The sequence below is a fragment of the Mastigoproctus giganteus genome, chromosome 14 (genome assembly GCF_048544385.1).
Source record: "Mastigoproctus giganteus isolate SK-2022 chromosome 14, ASM4854438v1, whole genome shotgun sequence".
Lineage (NCBI taxonomy): Eukaryota > Metazoa > Arthropoda > Arachnida > Uropygi > Thelyphonidae > Mastigoproctus > Mastigoproctus giganteus.
Window position 1 is genome coordinate 65,547,978 of NC_143588.1, and position 22,871 is coordinate 65,570,848.

A 22,871-nucleotide genomic window follows, 5' to 3' on the forward strand; every position below is an offset into this window, starting at 1 on the left:
GCCCTTGCTAATGCCAAAGACACCAGCTTCCCATGAACATCTTCAGAAGTTTCAAAACCAGTGAAGTCATGCACAGCTTCAGGATAAATGTTCTTCCAAACATTGTTCGTACACCTAACTGTCACTTCATTTCATGTCTCACCAATAATGTACACTGCATTCCCAATGTTAAAGCTCTTCCAAAACTCCTGAACAGTTGGTTTGCCTTCACCATCAGTCCCATAGATTAACTTTTTAAATGTTCTTCTTAAATAGTAAGCTTTAAAATTTGCTATGATACCTTGGTCTAGGAAGGTCTAAGGAAGGCCTCCGTAGCCGAGTGGGCAGGAGTGGGAGTGCAGTAGCACACGCTCTTTGAGTAGACCGGGGTTCAAGCCCCTGACTGCTGAATACGGTCGATCTGCCAACCCGCACTGGACCAGCGTGGCAGATTATGGTCCATTTCCCTCTCACCATGAATTGTTGAGGAGGCTTCCATCCTGCAGTGGGTTTATAATGGCTGCACTTTACTTTTTTTTTACCTTGGTCTATAGGCTGAATGAGTGAAGTAGTTCATTGTAGCAGAAACACAACTTTGATATTTGGACACAAAGTTTCAAAGTCAGTGTCATGGGCTGGGGCATTATCCAATAACAGAAGAATCTTAAACGACAAATTTTTGTGTTGGCAATAAAGTTTTAGTTCAGGTACAAGACTTTCTACAAACTAGTCGTGGAATATTTGCCTTGTAATCCAAGCCTTTTGCTGGGATTTCCACGTCGCAGAGAGGCGAGATTTCACATAATTTGTCATGGCCCTAGGATTCTCACTGTGATACACGAGTTGTGGCTTAAGCTTCCTTCCTCCATTTGCATTCCCCCCAAGAAAAAGTGTTAAGCAGTCTTTGGAGGCATTAAACCTTGGAGTACTTTTTTCATGGATTGAAATGTATGTTTTGGATGTCATTCTCTTCCACTAGAGGCCAGTTTCATCTACATTAAAAACTTGTCTAGTCATAACCGTCTTCCTCTACAATCCTGGACAAAGTCTGTGCAAATGCAGATGCCCCTTCAGTGTCTGCACTTGCTGCCCCACCTTGTAGTCTCACATTTTTAAATTCATAACAGGAATGAAACCAGCCACGACTTGCACTAAAAGTTCACTTGCTGAAGTTAAACACTCTCCCTCACTTTTAACAAAATCATAAGGACTGAGGGCCTTCTTCTGAATAAGAGCAAAACTTATTGGAGTATTTTGCTTGTGCAAATTTTCAAGCCACGTTGAAAGCAACTTCTCCATTTTTTCCATAATGCTACTCTTCTGCCTGGTAATTTTAATTGTAGAATGTTGGGTTATATACTGTGCTTTGTTCATTATTTCCGCTGCATTTTTGATAATCGTACGCATTATTGTTGGTGGTATGTCAAGACACCGAGCAATATCAACAGCTCTTTCATCACTTCTACTTTGCTTAATCACCTCTATTTTAACATCTAAAGTCACATTATGTCACCTTTTCACTGCAACTTTCTTGAATTCGTTCTAATATTTTCAAGAAAATAGGCAACTTTCTTGAATATTTTCCACTCGTGATGAAGGATTAATGAAATATTTTTGTATTAGTGAAATATTTATATATTTACAATGCCTCTTCACTCATGAAAACAACTCGGAACTGGACATTGTGGGTACACAAGTGGTGCCTTGTGTACCCACGTTATGGACCTACTGTGCATTGTTCTAGAAAGTTTTGCTTGTTTAGAATTTACTATTTATTTATTATTTACATTTTTATTTCATTATATATTCTCTAAAATTATGATTTACAGTATTGTTATAGTATACAGTAATCGCTGTACAGTTTTGTAAAATTTATTTGTTGTATTAAATATTTAATACATACTTATTACTGTACTTATGTTTTGATACATACTGTTTATATTTTTATATTTTATACACAGTATGTAATTATGAATTTAAATACGGAAGGAGAAAGAGAAGATTTGAGAGAAATATACATGTATGTTCCTGTTCAAATGATGTAAGTGCAAATATATACAATGTATATAGAGTTTACCATCCCTAATTAATCAATGACATATATCAGTGCAACGTATATCGAGGACCCTCTGTATATATATGAGACTGATATGTAATCAGTATTGTTCCCTGGTTCATCTGGGTCCTCCAATAAGGTAAACAATTTATATCAAGAGAGAAAGGCTAGTTGCTATATTTCCGTTCAGTGGCATGGCAGTTTGTTTCTCCCTAATACTGCTGGGTTGAGATTTAATGGAATGCTTTGGGTTTATTGACTATCAATATGTCCAGGTATCCTATATACAGTGGATTCCAGTTATTTGGGCCATCGGTTAATTGGGGCAGCCATTTATTTGGGGTAAATCTTAAAAAACAGAACCCAATCGAGAAAATAGCCAGGGTTTACTTCGCTTAATTGGGACAACATGCCATTTAATCGGGGCAGGAGACAGCAGCACTGGAGATTACCCTACGATTGTCTCCGACAGTACTACGTGGTTCGGTCGGATTTCTGGAGGTCACGACCATAAAACAATAAAAACAATTAGCAGTCACCTGTTTTTTGGGCTTTTCTGTTAGTGAAATCTATCATAAACGGATAGTAAACTCGATTTTATTGAATTTGCAATAATACCGACAGCTGGAATTCTGTGGGTTATTAAGTTGAAATGTGTTTACACTTCCATGACATCTTCAATCATATAAAAAAAGTAATTTTCATAATGTTCTCTTCATTCCTATTTTTAAAACTTCGTAACTTGTTACTCCGTTCTCACTTGTGCATATCGTGTTACTTGCAATTTGTGTGCGCCATGTTCTTTGTTATTGATTGCTTATCTTTGTTATCGTTGACATTTCTGTCAGTGAACAGAAATGTCAACTAGTTAGTATGTACATATTACAGTACGTATTAATTATTCCGATTATCACGTACATTCTTCCGATTTTCACGTATCATTTAATTTTTTAATTGGTAAGATAATAATGGGTAAATTTGTGCTTAATACATATTTACTTTTATAGCCTGTGGATAATATTCCTAATATTTACGCTAATTAGAATCTCTGTTTAATAGAATTGAAATTCAGTTCACAAACGTGATCACAATGACCGATAGTGAATGGTACTTTACTGTGGTGAGTCCATCGTAACGTGATTTGATCATACAGTGAACCAATTGTAAAGCGGGGGTCCCTTGTATTATTAACTATTTACGTGAAACTTCGGATAATTGGGGCAGCCCCTTAATCGGGCCAAAATGCACTAGTCCCAATGTGTCCCAAATAACTGGAATCGACTGTACTTTAGATATGGCTCCTTGATTGTTTTGGTAGTTGGGCTATGCAGTAGCAGACTTGTTAACAATGGTTGGCTTGTTTATAACTCACTGAGTTTTGAGTTATTTCTTTCAATAGAGTTGAGTTTTGGGATTTAATGTGTTTCATCTCAGAAATTAGAGTGCCCTGCTGATTGTTGATGAGCATCATGTAATCCTCACTTGTCTGCATTTATCCACCTACATCAAAGTTGCTAGTTTAGATATTCTGTGGTAGAGTTGGCCATGTCATCATCATCAGCAGCCATTTTCAATCCACTGCAGGATGAAGGCCTCTCCAGCAACTTTCCAGTTCCTTCTGTTTTGAGCACTGGCCATCCATTTACTAACCACAAACTCATGAATTTCATCTATCCATCTCCGCCTTTGTCTTCCAGGATTTCTTCCAGCTCCTCTTGGGTACCATTCTGTTATTTTTTTTAGTCCATCTGTCATCATGTCTTCGAGCTATGTGTCCTGCCCAAGACCATTTTAGTTCTTTAGTTTTGATAAGAATGTCCTTTACTTGAGTTTCCTGCCTAATCCATGTGTTTCTCTTCTTATCTAACAGTCTGATTCCCAATATAATTCTTTCCATTCTTCGCTGTGTAGTTCTCAGCTTCTCTTCCATTCTTTTGGTGAGTGCCCAAGTTTCACTTCCATAAGTCATGGTGGGGAGTATACATTGGTTCATTATTTTACGTTTCAGAAAAACTGGGATATTGCTCTTCAGTATGTGACTATATTTCCTGAACGCTATCCATCCAAAATTTATTCTTCTCTTGACTTCCAGCCATTTATCATTATTACAGCTAATAATTTGTCCCAGATAAGTATATGACTCCAACTTTTCAATTACTGCTCCTTCAATAATTATTTCCCTTTCTGTGGCATACTTGTTCATCATTACTTTTGTTTTAGCCATATTCATCTTTAGTCCAAAATCCTTACTAACTGTGCATAACTGATTAAGATTTTCCTCTAATTCTTTGGGATCGTGGCTTATGACCACAATGTCATCTGCTAATCTTAAATGGTTTAGGTACTCTCCGTTCACATTGACTCCTTTCTGCGACCAGTCTAATCTTCTGAAAGCTTCCTCAAGGGCAGCAGTAAACAGCTTCGAAGATATTGTGTCTCCTTGTCGAACTCCTTTCTCGATTTTAAATTTCCTACTGTCTTTGTCTAGTCTAATAAAGGAAGTAGCACTCTCATATATTTTCTTAAAAATCATAATATGTGGGGTATCTATGCCTTGTCTTTCTAGTGCCCGAAACATTGCCTTATGCTGTATGGAGTAAAATGCCTTTTCATAATCCACAAATGCCAGGCTTAATGGTGTTTTATATTCATTTGCTTTCTCCATTAGCTGTGATATTACGTGAAGGTGATCCATAGTTGAGAATCCTGTCCTAAAGCCAGCTTGCTCTTTCGGTTGATTCTCATCAAGTATTCTTTCTAATCTGTTAGTAATGACCCTTGTGAACAACTTGTAGATGTGGGATAACAAGCTAATTGATCTATAATTTCCAATTTCTGATTTGTCTCCTTTCTTATGTAGCAAAACTATGATTGCATTATTCCACTGCTTAGGCGTCACACCTTTTCGAATGCACTTTGTGAAGAGCCTTGCCAGTTTATGTGTTATGTCTCTTCCTCCCAATTTTAACAACTCTACAGTAACTTCATCTTCCCCTGGGGCTTTCTGATTCTTCATTTTCTTCAGTGCATGTTCTACCTCATCAGGAAAAATATTGGGTATGTCATATGTGTTGCTACTTTGCAATCCATCTTCCTCACTGCTGGCATCATTCCCTCGCTCCTTGTATAATTCTCTATAGTAGTCTTCTGCTATTTGAATTATGCCTTCTCTGCTGTTTATAAGTACACCATTGCTATTCTTCAGTTTCAGTATTATTTACCTTTCTGTATTACTGCTCATGGCTGCTGATTTAAATCCTTTGTTTTCCCTTAATGCTTGTTCTACTTTTCTTGTGTTAAATCTTCTTATGTCCTCTCTGAGTCTCTTTCTAATGGCTTTGCATAACTCATTATACTCAATTTTCTCCCTGTCAATGTTTTTCTTGCTCTTCATTTGTCGTCTTCGGTTCATCATGACAAGTGTTTCTTGACTAATTTTTTCTTCTTTGGATTTCTTTTTCCCTATAGGTTTCTTGGGCTTTATCACTTTCAGAAAGTTGTAATATTCCTCGTCGATATCTTGGTCCTGAGCAGTCTGCAGAAGCTCAAACTTGTTCTTAAGTTCCAGTACATACTGCTTTTTCTCCTCTTCTGTTATCTCAAAGACCTTTGTATTATTTACTCGAGTCAGTTTTTTCCTTTCCTTTCCTACATCTATATCAAGTGTACATCTTACCATTCTGTGATCACTTCCAACATTTACCTTATTCAGGACAGTAACATCATTCACGATATATCTTCTGTTAGTGAGGATGAAGTTGATTTCATTAGTTGTTAATCCATTTGGACTCTTCCATGTCCACTTTCTGTTCCCCCTTTTCTTGAAAAAAGTGTTCATTACTGACAGTCCTTGAGATTCTGCAAATTCCACAAGTCTTTCACCTCTTTCATTTCTTTCACCAATTCTAAAATTTCCTATAGTTCCCCTTTCTGCACTGTTTTGTCTTTTTCCAACCTTAGCATTGAAGTCCCCCATAATAATAGTGTAGTGGGTTTTCTGCTCATCTAGAAGACTCTCAATTTCGGTGTACATTTCTTCAACCTCTTCATCATCATGGCTCGATGTTGGTGCATAAATCATTATAACCTTTAGCTTGTATCTCTTAGAAATCTTGAGTATTAGTCTTGACACCCTTGGTGATGTGCTTTTGAATTCCAAAATGTTGTTTTTAAAATCTTTATGGACCAGAAACCCAACTCCACCTTCACTCCTTTCACTGTTTCCATTGGTGTACAGCAGATTTCCACTTGATAAACTTATAAGTGATTCATTTCTTCTTCTTGTTTCAGCCAAACCGATGATATTTCAGTTCACATTTTCTAATTCCTTTTCCAGCTCTAATATCCTGTCTTCACCGATGAGTGATCTTATGTTATAACCATGTCATATATGACTCTTTCAGAGCTGCCCGAGACTTCTGGGTATGACACCAGGGAAGTGGAAGTAGTGCTGTCATTTGTGGGACAGTGGTCAAGAGGATTCAAGTTTATTGTTGTCATGAGTGCTTTGTACACTTATTGGTAGTTTCCAGTGTGGTGCTTCTGTCAGGCCGACCGGGCTAGCCGGGTGGGTAGTGCCTGCCTGGCAACCCAAAGGTCGCGGGTTCGAATCCCGCCTCGGGCTTGGATCAAAGTACTGCAAAAACCTTGAGAGGTGCATTATGGCCACAGAAGCTGATGCACCAACAACTACCCAAAAAAAAAAAAAAAAAAAAGCTTCTGCCAGGTTTAAGCAGGGCAGACTTTTATTCCTGTGTAGAAGAAATACTTTCTGCTGATGTACATGGTTCATCGTTATGTAGGGAAGAGACACTGGGTCAGCAGCAGTGAACCCAGTATCCTTTCCCCACATAATACATATTCTGACTTTTGTGTGTGAGAGCATATGTTGTGACATGTAAAAGTCACTATTTTCAGATATACTTCTGCCTGCTGTTTTATGCAAGGCTCACTTTTAACACTTGTAGGAATGCAGCAGCATTTATCCCCCCCCATCCTATGCACCACCCTCACAATCCTTTTTCTTTGTAATAAGAGGCATGGCTTGAAGTAATATCCAGTTTCTTTGTTACTGTTGCTCCTACCTTCACTGTTTGGTAAAAAAAAAAAAAAATGCCTACAGTTGTTTTGAAAATGTAAGTTATGACTAGTGTATGTGGACAGATTGCAGATTTTGATTGGATAAGTGTTATTCATTAGGCATTGATGTCTCAGCCTGATTTAGCATTTTACTGGCAAGTAGAGATCTTCAGATGAAAACAAGAAGTGACATCATAAAACATGTGAATGTTTTATGATGTCACTTCTTGGAAATAATGCCCTTAATTTAAAAATGCCACAGAATATTTCACCATATATTTCTTGACATTTGCTCCCATTAGGTTTTCATACATTATTTACTGTAAACCCTGTATAGATATCATTTACATTTAAAATCACCTAAAATTTCATGGAATGTCATGTGTATCTGACATTTTATATGTGAGCTATAGAAAATTTTTCTGTATTTCTGCAAAGCAATATTTTTTTGCCATAGTGTTCGGTGTAATTGCTGTGGTGGATATATTAGAAGAGAGATTTCTGGAATGTGGTCAACATATCTAACTATATAGCTTAACTCAGGAATGTATGTATATATATATATATAATAATCATAAAGTTTTATTGAAAACAAAAAAAAAATAATGAAACTTTCACAGTTTAAACATTATTCATATATTTAAGCTATAAATTCAGATTAATTTTTACAAGCTTTCACGGATTTTCTTATTCATTTCTCTATAGATTGTAGTTGATGTAAATGTTGAGGATGTATTGCCTACTACAGAGGATGAAAATGAAATTCCTGAGCAGACAGTTCCTCCTCCACCTCCAGTAACAACAAAAGCATTTAAATGTACCCTGTGTTCTCGAGAATTTGGAAGAAAATATCATCTTGAAAGGCATTTATCACTGTCTCCTTGTTCTGGTGTTCCTCCTCCTTCTTATCCTTGTCATATCTGTGAAAAAGTATATACTAGAATGGTAAGGTTCTCAGTTTTGATATTCAGATTTTAACTCTCCAACATCGATATGAAATTCTACAACATAGAGCATTAGTTCAAAAGTTGTCATAATCAGCTGGCAATGAGTATTTACAGTATAGTGTCACACTTTAGTTACATTATAGTTCATGATAACGTATAATTAGTGTGCAGACCTTTATTTAAAATTGTAGTGTAGGATATTTTTAAAAATACTTAATTGCATTATAACAGCTAGATGCTGAAATGGGGATAAGAACAAGAGTTTTAGGTTTTCATACATCATTTAGGTTTTCATAAATTTTCAGTTCATTTCAGATTCCATCCTAGAAGATCCCGGGACCACCACAGGTTGGCTCTGGAACATCAGGCAATGTTCAGCTTCAGAGGCAGTTGCTACCCTTGGAGGGCCAAGGGTTTGAGGAATCCACCCCAGCTTTTTCAGAGTCAGAAAAGGATCTCACTGTCAGTAAAGTTAGGAGGCAGTATGACAGGTAATTGATCTCCTGTGGGCAAGCAGATCAGAATGTTCATCAGGGAATGTCAACTATCTGGACATAGATTTGGGACTTGTGGATGGAACACTTGCCTAGTAGCAATCAGTTCTTGGACTATCTATACTAATGAGGGCAAATCTGCCAAGGGGATCATCTGTGTACTACCTCTGGGCAGGGCAGTAGTTAGCATGAGAGAATCTACACCAGGCAGTACTAGGGATTAGAAAGGGGTGGGGAATCAGGTGATGGTGACAAGAAGATGGCATTACACTGAGTGTGCACTTGAATATATAGTTCTCACCATGGGGGCTATGAAAGCAAGGAGTTCACTTATTCAAATCAAAGCTAGATTTGAATAAGTGAAGATACCACAGGGACAAGCCAGGTGTCCAATGCCATCAAAGAAATTCCATTATGCAGTAAGCAGGACCAACAAGGAATGGACGGAATAATCTGAATAGGGAATCTTATCACAGGCATTCAGGGATTGACAGAGAGGTGAAGATTCCACAAAGACAAGACAAGGCAAGTGTCCAGTGTCATCAAGGAGGACTCCATCCTGCAGAATGCAGGGCTGGCAAGAAATAGAGAGTGAATTTTGTCTCCATTCTTGGGCTTCCTGCTCAGGGTCAGTATATCCCACTCCACAGAAAATGATGGGGTCTGCAAGTTGTCTCAATTGTAGTCGATCCAGGGGATAGCATCATTGAGTGATGAACTTAGATCTGGATGAAGCAGATTGCTAGTGACCTAGGAGAGATTTCTTGTGCCCAAAGATCAGAGCCGTACTTATGAACAGGTGCATGACGCAGTAGCCTCGGGACTCACCATAGAGGAGGGGAGCCTCTCATGGCCTCTGTAATCTCAAATTTTTAATGTGATTTCTTTTTTTAATGTCCTGATCTAAACTAGGGCCCACTTGTACCTACCATGTAAACAGAAACAGGTGAAATTTACTGAAAATGTGGATGACTCATTTCTGCAAAACAACAGATTAATTTTCCAGAATAAAGGAAAATCACTCTCTCCTAATTCTCTAATAGGGTGTAACAGTAGAACAGAGGTTGACCACGGCGTAATATCCGCATCAGTAATATGCCTTAATCTTTTCCACTGGCTATGAACACAAGAACGCAGTTGACCAGCTCTACTTCTCGGTACAGTATGTGGGAGTCAGTTGTAAATGTGTTGCAGACCCACTAAATTGTGGAATGTCCCTTTAGTTCTTAATTCGTACATTCTGCAGTAGCAACTCTATTGCCTAAAGGCCAGAGGTGTGAACAGTGTGTACCCAGGTCTCTCGAAATCTATTCGTTCTACTGAAACGATTTTAATTGGATCACCCATAGTTTCTCTCTGTCGCAACTAAACTCTGTTGCAAAACAGTTTAGTTCAGTACTGTTCTTTACATTTCTCAGTATTGCAATGTTTGTGTTTACACAGATCGGTAAAAATAATTGGTTTTTTTTCTGATTATATTTATATATGCAAGTTTTTTTTTTTTTTTTTTTTGGACTCTGGTATCTTTAAAGGGGACCCCCACAAGAACTTAGTGCCTCAGGCCCCAAGAAGCGTAATTACGGTCCTGCAAAAGATAAATCTGCAAAGAAGAATGGAGGTATGATCATTGGTGAGTAAACATACAGTGACTTGGAGTAGTGGTGGGAACACCTTAGATCAGTGTATAGTGGGCAGTCAAATAGCAGATATGCACATCTTCATTCATACTAAGACACAAACCTAAGGAGGTTTGGCTAAGACTTGCAAGTTTTTTGTTCATACTGACATGATCTCTGAATAGATAAGTGGTGTGTAGACTGAGATCGTAAGATCACTCATAGGTGAAGATAGGATATTAGAGCTGGAAAAGGAATCAGAAAATGTGAATTGGAATATCATCGGTTTGGCTGAAACAAGAAGAAGAAATGAATCACTTATAAGTTTATCAAGTAGAAATCTGCTGTACACCAGTTGAAACAGTGAAAGGAGCGAAGGTGGAGTTGGCTTACTGGTCCATAAAGATATAAAAAAACAACATTTTGGAATTTAAAAGTACATCACCAAGGATGTCAAGACTTCTCAGGATTTCTAAGAGGTACAAGCTAAAGGTTATAATAATTTATGCACCAACATCGAGCCATGATGATGAAGAGGATGAGCAGAAAACCCGCTACAATGTCATTATGGGGGACCTCAATGCTAAGGTTGGAAAGAGATACAACAGTCCAAGAAGGGGAACTATAGGAATTTTGGAATTGGTGAAAGAAATGAAAGAGGCGAAAGACTTGTGGAATTTGCAGAATCTCGAAGAAAGTCATTAATGAACACTTTTTCCAAGAAAAGGGTGGACAGAAAGTGGACATGGAAGAGCCCGATTGGATTAACAACTAATGAAATCAACTTCATCCTCACTAACAGAAGATATATTGTGAATGATGTTACTATCATGAACAAGGTAAATGTTGGAAGTGATGACAGAATGGTAAGATGCACACTTGGTATAGATGTAAGAAAAGAAAGGAAAAAACTGACTCGAATAAATAATATGAAGGTCTTTGAGATAACAGAAGAGGAGAAAAAGCAGTATGTACTGGAACTTAAGAACAAGTTTGAGCTTCTGCAGACTGCTCAGGACCAAGATATCGACGAGAAATATTACAACTTTCTGAAAGTGATAAAGCCCAAGAAACCTATAGGGAAAAAGAAATCCAAAGAAGAAACACTTGTCATTAACCGAAGACAACAAACGAAGAGCAAGATAAACACTGACAAGGACAAAATTGAGTATACTGAGTTATGCAAAGCCATTAGAAAGAGAATCAGAGAGGACATAAGAAGATTTAACACAAGAAAAGTAGAACAAGCATTAAAGGAAAACAAAGGACTTAAATCAGCAGCTATGAGCAGTAATATAGAAAGGTAAATAATACTGAAACTGAAATATAGAGATGGTGTACTTTAAATAGCAGAGAAGGAATAATTCAAATAGCAGAAGACTACTATAGAGAATTATACAAGGAGTGGGGGAAATGATGCCAGCAGTGGGGAAGATGGATCATAAATTTGTAACATATACCTGATATCCTTCCTGATGAGGTAGAATGCATTGAAGAAAATGAAGAATCAGAAAGCCCCGCGGGAAGATGAAGTTACTGTAGAGTTTTTAAAATTGGGAGGAAGAGACATGACACAGAAACTGGCAAGACTCTTCACAAAATGCATTAGAAAAGGCATGAAGCCCAAGCAGTGGAATAATGCAATCATAGTTTTGCTGCATAAGAAAGGAGATAAATCAGAAATTGGAAATTATAGAAAATTTAGCTTGTTATCCCACATCTACGAGTTGTTCACAACGGTCATTACTAACAGATTAGAAAGGATACTTGATGAGAATCAACCAAAAGAGCAAGCTGGCTTTAGGACAGGATTCTCAACTATGGATCATCTTCACGTAATATCGCAGCTAATGGAGAAAGCAAATGAATATAAAACACCATTATGCCTGGCATTTGTGGATTATGAAAAAGCATTTGACTCCATACAGCATAATGCAATGTTTTGGGCACTGGAAAGAGAAGGCATAGATACCCCATATATTATGATTTTGAAGAAAATATATGACAACGCTACCTCCTTTATTTGACTAAACAAAGGCAGTAGCAAATTTAAAATTGAGAAAGGAATTCGACAAGGAGACACAATATCTTCAATGTTGTTTACTGCTGCTCTTGAGGAAGCTTTCAGAAGATTAGACTGGTTGCAGAAAGGAGTCAATTTGAATAGTGGGTACCTAAACCATTTACAATTTGCAGATGACATTGTAATCATAAGCCATGATCCCAAAGGATTAGAGGAAAACCTTAATCAGTTATGCAGAGTTAGTAAGGATTCTGGACTAAAGATGAATATGGCTAAAACAAAAGTAATGATGAACAAGTATGCCACAGAAAGGGATATAATCATTGAAGGAGCAGTAATTGAAAAGGTGGATTCATATACTTACCTGAGACAAGTCATTAGATGTAATAATGATGAATGGCTGGAAGTTAATAGAGGAATAAATTTTGGATGGATAGCATTCAGGAAATATAGTCACATACTGAGGAGCAATATCCCAATTTGTCTGAAGTGTAAAATAATGAACCACTGTATACTCACCACCATGACTTATGGAAGTGAAACTTGGGCACTCACCAAAAGAATGGAAGAAAAGCTGAAAACTACACAGCAAAGAATGGAATGACTTATATTAGGAATCAGACTGTTAGATAAGAAGAGAAACACATGGATTAGGCAGCAAAAGTCAAGTAAAGGACATTCTTATCAAAACTAAAGAACTAAAATGGGCTTTGGCAGGACACATAGCTCGAAGACATGATGACAGATGGACTAAGAAAACAGAATGGTACCCAAGAGGAGCTAGAAGAAAACCTGAAATACAACAACGGAGATGGACAGATGAAATTCACGAGTTCACGGGTAGTAAATGGATGTCCATTGCACAAAACAGAAGGAACTGGAAAGTTGCTGGAGAGGCCTTCATCCTGCAGTCGATTGAAAATGGCTGATTATGATGATGTGTAGACTGAGAGTGAGCGAAAGCATTGTTTCGGCATTGAAGGGTCACTTTGAGGATGAAGATCTTTTTTACTGAGCCTTGGATGGATTCATTCTGTCACACTTGGCAATGATGTGTACTTTCAACATGCATCCTTTTCCTCTCAGCACTTATAGTGATGTTGAGATCCAGCTTAAAATCCCATTCTATCAGGGATGTTACTTTAGGGTGCATGATGATATCTAGCATGCTATACCTGTCAGTCAATTTGTTTTTTTTATAGTGACCAGCAGAGCTTTTGAACCCCATCCACTATTGTCTAGCAGTTGACGCAGCATAGCAGGCTCTTAAGTTGTATAGTATTATCATACACTGATTGCAGAAAAGTTAGTACTGGTTCACAATTCTTGTTGCCCTGTAGTATCACACTCCCATGCTATAGGAAGCGATCAGCAGGAAGATGCAGTTATACAATATATTGAGATCTCTACCCCTAAGCTCCAAATCTTATAGCTGGTTCTAGAGATCTTGCCAATGTAGTTTATTTTCTCTTTAATGTGTGTGGCCTGTGGGAAAAGATTGTTTTATCATCTACAGAAACACTTTGATATATACTAGATATTGTATTTGATGGAACTTGATATCTTAGGCTACGAGGTCTGGTAGTGGCCAAGAATCCTTTAAGTAGCATCATCATGATCTCGAAGGTGGATGTCACAAGCTTGTGGGCAGTGGCCCAGGTGGCCAGCTGCGCTGATAGTACATTGTTGAAAATTTCCTCTAGGTCATCCACAAAAGAGATCATTTTTGTTTTGTTGTCTTTTTGAGTCACTCATCGAAGACAGGTGGCTCAAGAAAGTGAGTTGATCCAACATACTGACTACCCTCAATCCTTGAGGGTAGTCAGTAAAAACTGGTTTGGTGATTTCATTGTACATTTATAACTGCGATCAAAGACTCCTTTGAAATCAACAGATATACCAGCAGGTACTTATCTTATGTCATTGCAGATCTTCATCGTGGTAACAATAGCATCCTTTACACCTCTGCCTTTAACAAAGCCATATCGATATAAGGAGATAAGATTCTGCGTATGGTAGACAGACATGAATCTGCCAGTGGTAAGCTGCCCTAGAATTTTACTTAGGATTGGCAAAAGGCTGAGGGACCAATCGGATGTTGGTCTGGTTGATGGTTTATCTGCCCTTTTTTTAAGAAATGCTATTTTCTGTGACTTCGGGAAAGTGCCTTCCTTTAGATATGTATCAAACAGGTTGCAGAAGACTCCTGGTATAATCTGCCAAGTTCTCTTGATTACCTTACATTCTATAAGCTTCATGTCAGAGCATTTACTGGGTTTATTTATATTTATCACCTTGTCAATTTCACATTGGTGAAATTGACAACACTATAATAGTTCTTTATTTAGCAGTGGGCCCATTGTAGTTTTGGTTTTCTCTTCTAAAGTGTTGCTCTTGTTCAGAATCACTGTTTGGCATGCAGAACAATAATAATAACAGAAAGGTGGTTCTCTATCGTCTCAATCCAGGAGAGGCGCCTCCGTAGCCAGGTGGGAAGGAGCAGCAGTGCATAATACACGCTTCTTGATTAGACCGGGGTTCGAGCCTGTCACCACCAAATATGGAGGATGCGGAAAGGGCAGGGAATGACCACCGCATATCCCGGAGCAATATGGCCTTAGTTGCTAATGCTCCTAAAATGTCATAGTGTAAAATGTCAACTAGTTAGTATGTACATATTACAGTACGTATTAATTATTCCGATTATCACATATATTCTTCTGATTTTCACGTATCATTTAATTTTTTAATTGGTAAAGTAATAAAGGATAAATTTGTGCTTAATATATCTTTACTTTTATAGCCTGTGGGTAATATTCCTCCTATTTTCACTAATTAGAATCGCTGTTTAATAGAATTAAAATTCAATTCACAAACATGATCACAATGACAGGCACTTATTACACATTGTATAGTGAACGGTACTTTACTGTGGTGACTCCATCGTAAGTTGTTTTGATTGTACAGTGAACCAATTGTAAAGTGGGGGTCCATTGTATTTTTAACTATTTACATGAAACTTCGGATAATTGGGCAACTGCTTAATTGGGCCAAAATGCACTAGTCCCGATGTGTCCAAAATAACCTGAATCGACTGTATCTTGTTTCCCATAGGGTAGCATCCATCTTGAGAGAATGTTAGGTTTCATTTTCCCCATCTTTACTATATGAAAATAATAAATCTTTCAAAAATAACTGAGGTAAGACACTGTGGATGTTTATTGAACTAGTGGGAGAAGGAAAGAAACAAGCAACTTGAAACTATAAACAAACACAGTGTCAGTACTTATCTAGTAACATGCTACTTTTCAAGACGCCTCTGTAGCCAGGTGGGCAGGAGCAGCAGTACATAGCACACGCTTCTTGATTAGGCCGGGGTTCGAGCCTGTGACCACCAAATATGGAGGATGCAGAAAGGCCACGGGCTGACCACCGCATATCCCTGGAGCAATATGGCCTTAGTTGCTAATGCTCCTAAAAACCAAATAATAACAATAACAGCTACTTTTCAAGAAAAAAGCCAAATACAGCAGACTCTTGATTAACTGGCACACTTCAAGACTCCAGCGTAAAAAAAAAATATCCACCAGAAACCATTAATAGAATAGGTATAAACAGATGATTTGCAAAGTCTTAAATAAGCAGCGTTATAAGTTGTTATTGGGAGCTCACTGTACCTATTATCCCACAACCTTCACACCCACTATTATCCCGCTGTCTTCACACCTGCTGCTCAAAAAAACTATAGAAAGAGAACAAATGTTTAGTTTGTTTTGGTGCATTGCACTACAGAAAGACAAACTTTGTTTTGTTATTTATGTCAGGAGTATCGAAAATTTTTTTTATAGTAAATATTTTTTTGTTTAGAAATCATGAAAATGATGGGTAAATGCAAAAGAGTTGTTCTTTCAATTGAACAAAATCTTTAGATTATTCAAAAGTTTGAAAACAACGTGGTAAGTTTCTTAGTTTTTATCTATCGCCATATTTTTTTAGGTACTTTACTGAACATTTTTCGATATTTTTGGATTAACCAGGAAATCGATTATCTAGGACATTATTTTTACTGTCTATCCCAGAAAATCGAGACTGTACTGTAGTTGCAAAGATGGGTTACATGGCAATTTCTGTGTGAAAACCATAAGAAATCACTTCAGAACAACTGCAGTAAAAGCTTTATTATATTTAGGAAGGTAAGAATGTTATTTTCGAGGGTCACTTGTCAGGTGACCTGCCACCATTGCCAGATTAAAAAACTATAAAAAGTATTATCTAAACTGCTAATTACAATCAGAAATTTTAAAGTTATAAGATATTGCTATGAAAGTTTAATTTTTCCATCTGTGTGCATTTTAGGATAATTTAAGAGAACATCTGCGAGCACATAATGGTGAAGTTCATCGCCGTAAGAAATACAAATGTGAATATTGTGGAAAAGAATTTCATGGAATGTCTCTCCTTAAGATTCATATTCGGACTCATACTGGAGAAAAGCCTTTTGCTTGTGATTTTTGTCCAAGTGCTTTTCCTTCTGCTGTAACACTTACTAAGCACAGGAGAACTCATACTGGTGAAAAACCCTTTGAATGTCCAGAATGTGGCCTCAGGTAAGTACCAAAGGATCATTATGGAAAAAATAGTTTTAATTGATTGCTCATATGATTAGTTTAAAGAAATGTTCCTGAAATTGCAGTTTAAGGTTGACTGGAAGGATAAAAATCTAAATCCTCATAAATTGTGTTACCATTATTAAATAATTTAAAGTGAACATGGTTCATGGAAAAATTGCGAGGCTAGCTTAAGATAGATCTATTTCAACCAGTGAGTTTTCCATGACTGTTTCATAGATTTTAGGTGTTGATATTTAATGATGTTCAGGATAGCATGTAGATTACAGAATGTTTCCATTAGCTTAGCAATATATTGAAATAAATGAAACAATTGACTGTAAAAGCCTTTTTTCTCTATACCCTGCTGCATCCTTAAAGTTCTTCCTAAATTTAATGCAGTGCATTATTGAAAAAGGCAGTTCTCTTGAGCCCCTCCCACACTATTGAAACATCATTAGTGTGGGAACGGCTCAAGAGAATTTATATAAGAGAAATATTTTGTATACAAGAGTTGTTTCCAAGTTTTATGCAAAAATTCTGAGAGGTATTCAAGGCTACAATGGGGGGGGGTGAGTTGTACACATGAGTGAAACCAAACTTTTGACTAGAAATAATAATTTTAAAAAAAGTAGACACATATCTAGTAAAATGTTTATCCATACTAAATATGTGTAAGCTTATTTTTATTATTTTTTACCATTCAAAACTCTTGATAATCCAAATGTGTGTCTAATTTGGAATGACTTTGGAGAAAATTCAGAATACATCTGAGATTTTTTTGTACATACTTTTAAAACACCCTGTACACAATTCTTAGACAGTGGATAGTCTAAGAATTTTGTTATTCATCCCATAAGGATAAAGGATATAGATTAAAAATATTTTCCACTTTTATAGAGATTTGATGTACAAATAATGAAGGTTTCACATCTCCTTTTTAAGAATTTTTGGAATTTGCCTTTAAAAGTAATATATGATAATAGATACAGACATCCTACCCTCCAAAAAGTATCTGGACATGTCAATTTGGCATTTGATATCATTGTCACTCACTTCAGTACTGTCTCATTCCCCTTTTTGCTGCTATGATATACTCCATTCTCCTGGATACGCTATCTACTAATGAACAATAGATTGAAGTGGGTATAGCCTTTCATTCTTCCTGCAAAACAGTGGCCATTTGTTATTGGTGGAGTCCCCAGGGACTCCACCAATAATAGTAGTGTTCAGGCGACTGAATTTTCAGTTAATAATAATAGTGTTGAGGCCACTATTGTTTTATATATTTATGATTGATATTGATGAAGGTATATCAGGTTTAATGTCAAAGTTTGCAGATGATACAAAGGTTGGCAGGGTTGTTAATAACAGTAATGGCAGTGTACTACTGCAACAGGATCTATAAAATTTTGGCAGGTGGGCTGAGAAGTGGCAACTGAAGTTGAACATTGACAAATGCAAAGTACTGCATATGGGTAGAAATAACCCCAGAGAAATGTACCAACTGTGTGGTACTACACTTAAGGTGGTAGAAAATGAAAAAGATCTGGGAGTAATTGTGCAGTCAGATATGAAGTTTTCTGAGCAATGCTGACAGGCTGCCAGAGTAGATCATGGGGTATTGCCAATGATATACAGGAATTTTGCTAGCAGGGAAAAGGAGGTGATTATACCTTTGTATAAGGCCTTGAATACTGCACACAGGTCTGGAGGCTTCACTTTAGGAAGGATGTAGAGTTGCTTCAGTGAGTACAGAGAAGTGTAACAAGATTGGTGAGGGCAACGAAAGGGTGGTCTTACCAAGAAAGACTTAAGTTTTGCAAATTACAGCATCTGGAGACTAGGCACCTGCAAGGTGATCTGATTGAGGTGTATAAGGCCTTGAATGGGTTGAGCACGCCGAATTCTGATGGGATTCTTCCACTTGCTCAGATTACGAATCTAAGGGGGCATAAATTTAAATTGAGGAAAGATAGTTGTAGAATAGATGTGTGGAAATTTGCCTTTAGCCAGTGGGTAGTTAATTGTGGCAAACTTCCATCTGTCATTGTGGAAGTTGATAGCTTAAATAAATTCAAGGAGGAACTAGACAAGCGTTTAGAGGGATTGGATATGTGAAATGTTTTTTTTTTTGGCTGATGCTACATAAGCTTGCTTTCTTACATCACAAGCCTCAACAACTACTATTGGTCTACAAATTGATATTTTTTTATTAAATATATAAGCAGCTTTTTCATGCTGGTTACAATTATATTTTTACCACTTTGAGTTTAAATCCAAAATGCTCTTATACAAATTAAAATAATACAGAATATTGTAAAAAAAAAAAAATAATAATAATAATAATAATGTACAAATTAAAAACATTGTGCAGATGATTTTGTTTGGTACACTTTGTCTAGAATGTTGAAGTACAATATCAAGAAGTAATCTGCAAACATAGGTTCATTACAGAACCACACACCTTGAAATTTAAGCAGAATATTTTGTTAAGGAGAATGTCAGAGTGTTTAACTATCAAAAAAGAAAAAGGTTCATTACAGAACCTTGTTAGTGATTTTCCATTGTTAATATACCAGTGATTTTGAGGTCACTGCAGTTATTCCATTGATGAGCAATGTATTGAATTGCTTTGAGTTGTATACATCCCTTCATGTTAAAGTATGATTCATTTAGATGAACAAAGTGGGCAATGGAGATGGGTGGCTTAAATTACCCTCATGCAACAGAACATATTTCAGACTCCACTGTGAGGAGTTGCAATTGGAACTATTTAGTGACAATTCCTTAATCTCCATTGATATCAGTAAAGCTACTGATATCAATGGAGATTTGGTGACATTCTTTATAGTAACTGTTTACTGTAAAGAATGTCACCAAAATTTGGTTTCTTTTTTGATAGTTAAACACTCTGACATTCTCCTTAACAAAATATTCTGCTTAAATCTCAAGGTGTTTAGCAGTAGCAGAATTTAACATACTGTCATTGTGGGTGATTGGTCTCATTGTTGCATCCATGTTCAGATAAACGGTCTTGTGCTTATTCTTCTCTGAGAACTCAGTTACATTCGCATTATAAAATTAACAATCACTGTCATGGTCTTTTGGCTCCCTCCACATCATGGGTATGGTACACAGCATCAACTTTTTCCTTTTGTTCAACCAATCACATAATCCACTTTTACAAATGGTAAAATAACATTGTGTGCTGGAGTCTTGATAGAGCATCTGACCATCCTTCCAATGTTTGGGTCTCTTCCTTCAGATTTTTACATGCAGCCTTGTCAGAACTTTAATGTAGTCATTTGATTGACAGTCTGATTTGGTGGGACATATTCAGCCATAATAATTCCTTTAATATCAAAAAAAACAAGAAGCGTGATTTTCATTTTTGATATTACATTTTTGCTTTTTTTTTGTCGGGGAGATTATTTTGTCTTCCACTGCATGTAATTGTGGTACTCTCAGAAAGTCTGGATCTTCAATTTTTTTTTTTTTTTTTTTCAAAATGTGTTCACAAACTTGGAATCTTCCCATTCTTTTTGATCTTCATTCATAATTTTTGGCACACTCTTTTCTCATGCCTAAATTTTCAGTTAAAATTTGTCTATTTCTTTAGCATTAGTAGAGGCATATGATGCAAGAAAGCAAGCTTATGCAGCATCAGCCAAAAAAAAAAAAAAAAAAAAACCTGCTCCCATTTCACCCCTCCGTTCTTTCCAAATACCTGTTAGTTGGTGGAATAGACTTATGGAAGTCTATTCCACCAACTAACTACCCGCTGGCTAAAGGTAAACTTCCGCACATCTATCCTACAACCGCCTTTCCTCAGTTTGAATTTATGCTCTCTCAGGTGATTATTCTGAGCAAGAGGAAGAATCCCATCAGCATTGAGCATGCTCAAACCATTCAAGGCTTTATACACCTCAATCAAATCACCTCGCAGGTGCCTAGTTTCCAGACACTAATTTGCAAAACTTAAGCCTTTCTTTGTAAGAGCAACCCTTTGTTCCATTCACTAATCTTGTTGCCCTTCTCTGTACTCATTCCAACAGCTCTACATCCTTCTTAAAATGAGGCCTCCAGACCTGAATACAGTACTCAAGGTGTGGCCTGACCATTGCCTTATACAAGGGGATAATCACCTCCTTATCCCCGCTAGAAAAATTCCTGTATATCATTGACAAGATACCATGAGGTACTCTTGCAGACTGTCTGCACTGCTCAGAAAACTTCATATCTGCCTGCACAGTTACCCCTAGGTCCTTTTCGTTCTCTACCACTGTCGGTGTAGTACCAGAGAGTTATACGTTACTCTAGGGTTACTGCTTCCCATATGCAGTACTTTACATTTGTCAATGTCAAACTTCATTTGCTACCTCTCAGCCCATCTGCCTAACTTTTCTAGATCCTGTTGCAGCAGCGTACTCTCATTAGTGTCCTTTAACAACCCTGCCAACCTTCGTATCGTCTGTAAACTTGGACATTAAACCTGATATACCATCATCAATATTATTTATAAATACAGAAAACAATAATGGACCCAACACTGAACCCTGAGGGACTCCACTAATAACATTAGTCCACAATGAGCAGTGTCCATTGATTACCACTCTGTCTAATTACACTCAACCATCCCTTTATCCCTAGCAGCAATTTGCCTCCAATGCCACACTGTTCCAATTTGTGCAGCAGTCTTCCATGTGCAACAGTATCTTTGTCCATATTGAGTTCTAATGCTTAAATGACAATCACTTCTAATCAATGCCCTTACCCAGTCCACATTTTCAGGAATACTAGATTCATCATCCTGTCATTCATCATCTTCCACATTCTCTCATCCTTCTGGAAATCTTTTATGCCATTCAAACATGCGAGTTCTTGACATAGTATCTTCCTCATAAACTTCACATAACAACTCAACTTTCAGTTGGTGTTTTCTTTAGCTTTGTTAAAAATTTGAGTTTGATTCTTTTGTCTGTCATTTTTCCAGCAAACTGCCAAAACATAAGATAACGAAAACCTGTCTCAATATAAAGGGAATGTGACATGGCAGACGACTAGGGAAAGGTTCAAGGTCAACTGCTGTGCCTTTGTTTCACATGTGGCACGGGGTGTAGTAGCTGTGTGTTCAACCTTGTAATTTAATAGCCACACTTCATATGCGATATGGGGTTTGCTGATTTCTATTTCTAATCACAACAATTGAAAGAAATTACATTTTATGGTGAATAAAAGAGAATATTTAAGAGCAGTCAAGCAAATGCAAGACAAGAAAGAAAAGGCATTTATTACCTCAGTGTGACATGGGTAAAATCTTGCCACACTAAAAGTACAATTTTTCTTGATACCATTATAGAAAACAGCAAGGAAGCATTCCTCTCTGGACTGTCAGTAGAATAAAAAGCTGAATAGTAAAGGGAGAAGGCTGATAATAATACATACAGGCAATTGAGACAGTTATGTCGAAGATGCCCATTAAAGTTTTCAAGGCAAAAAAATATATAAATGGATGGCAATTGTTTTTAAAAATAGTTTAGGAACTGCTTATTACAGAACATCAAATAGATAACACTCCCTATCATTATGTCAGCGTGGATGAAGGTTCCTATGCAATCCTGGACCAAAAAGAATTTAAGACTAGTTGAATCAAAAGTAGAATTACTATTAAAGGTAGAACAATAAATTTTAGGTTTGATAGCATCAATGAGATTTGAGGTATATTGATTGCATCACATCATTTGTAATAATATTTGCTATATAGTACAAGGAAACCACAGGCTTTTGCTGCATTTTGATGCTTCCCTCCTCACACAGGTAAGTATCCAGCTGACCTTTGAATTTATTCAATCTGTCCGCCTCAACTACCAGCCAGAGCAATTTGTTCTAGCTATCAACAACTCGCTGGCTAAAAGAAAACTTCCTACAATGTAATCTAAACCTCAAGCCCTGTAATTTGAATTTATGATCCCTAGTTCTGGAATTCTTTAGAACAGTGAAAATTCCTCCTTCATTCATTTTACTAATCCCTCTCAGAGCCATATAAACCTCAATCAGGTCATCTCAG

General features: G+C 37.0%; 1 protein-coding gene across 1 annotated transcript in view; it reads left to right on the forward strand.

The window, feature by feature from the left end:
* LOC150075185 (uncharacterized) overlaps nt 1-22,871 on the forward strand; it is a 78,380-nt gene that overhangs the window by 50,715 nt on the left and 4,794 nt on the right. Inside the window, exon 3 of the mRNA XM_090388391.1 lies at nt 7,820-8,059. Coding sequence (XP_090244517.1) covers nt 7,820-8,059 — 240 coding nt within the window. The remainder of the gene's footprint in view (nt 1-7,819; nt 8,060-22,871) is intronic.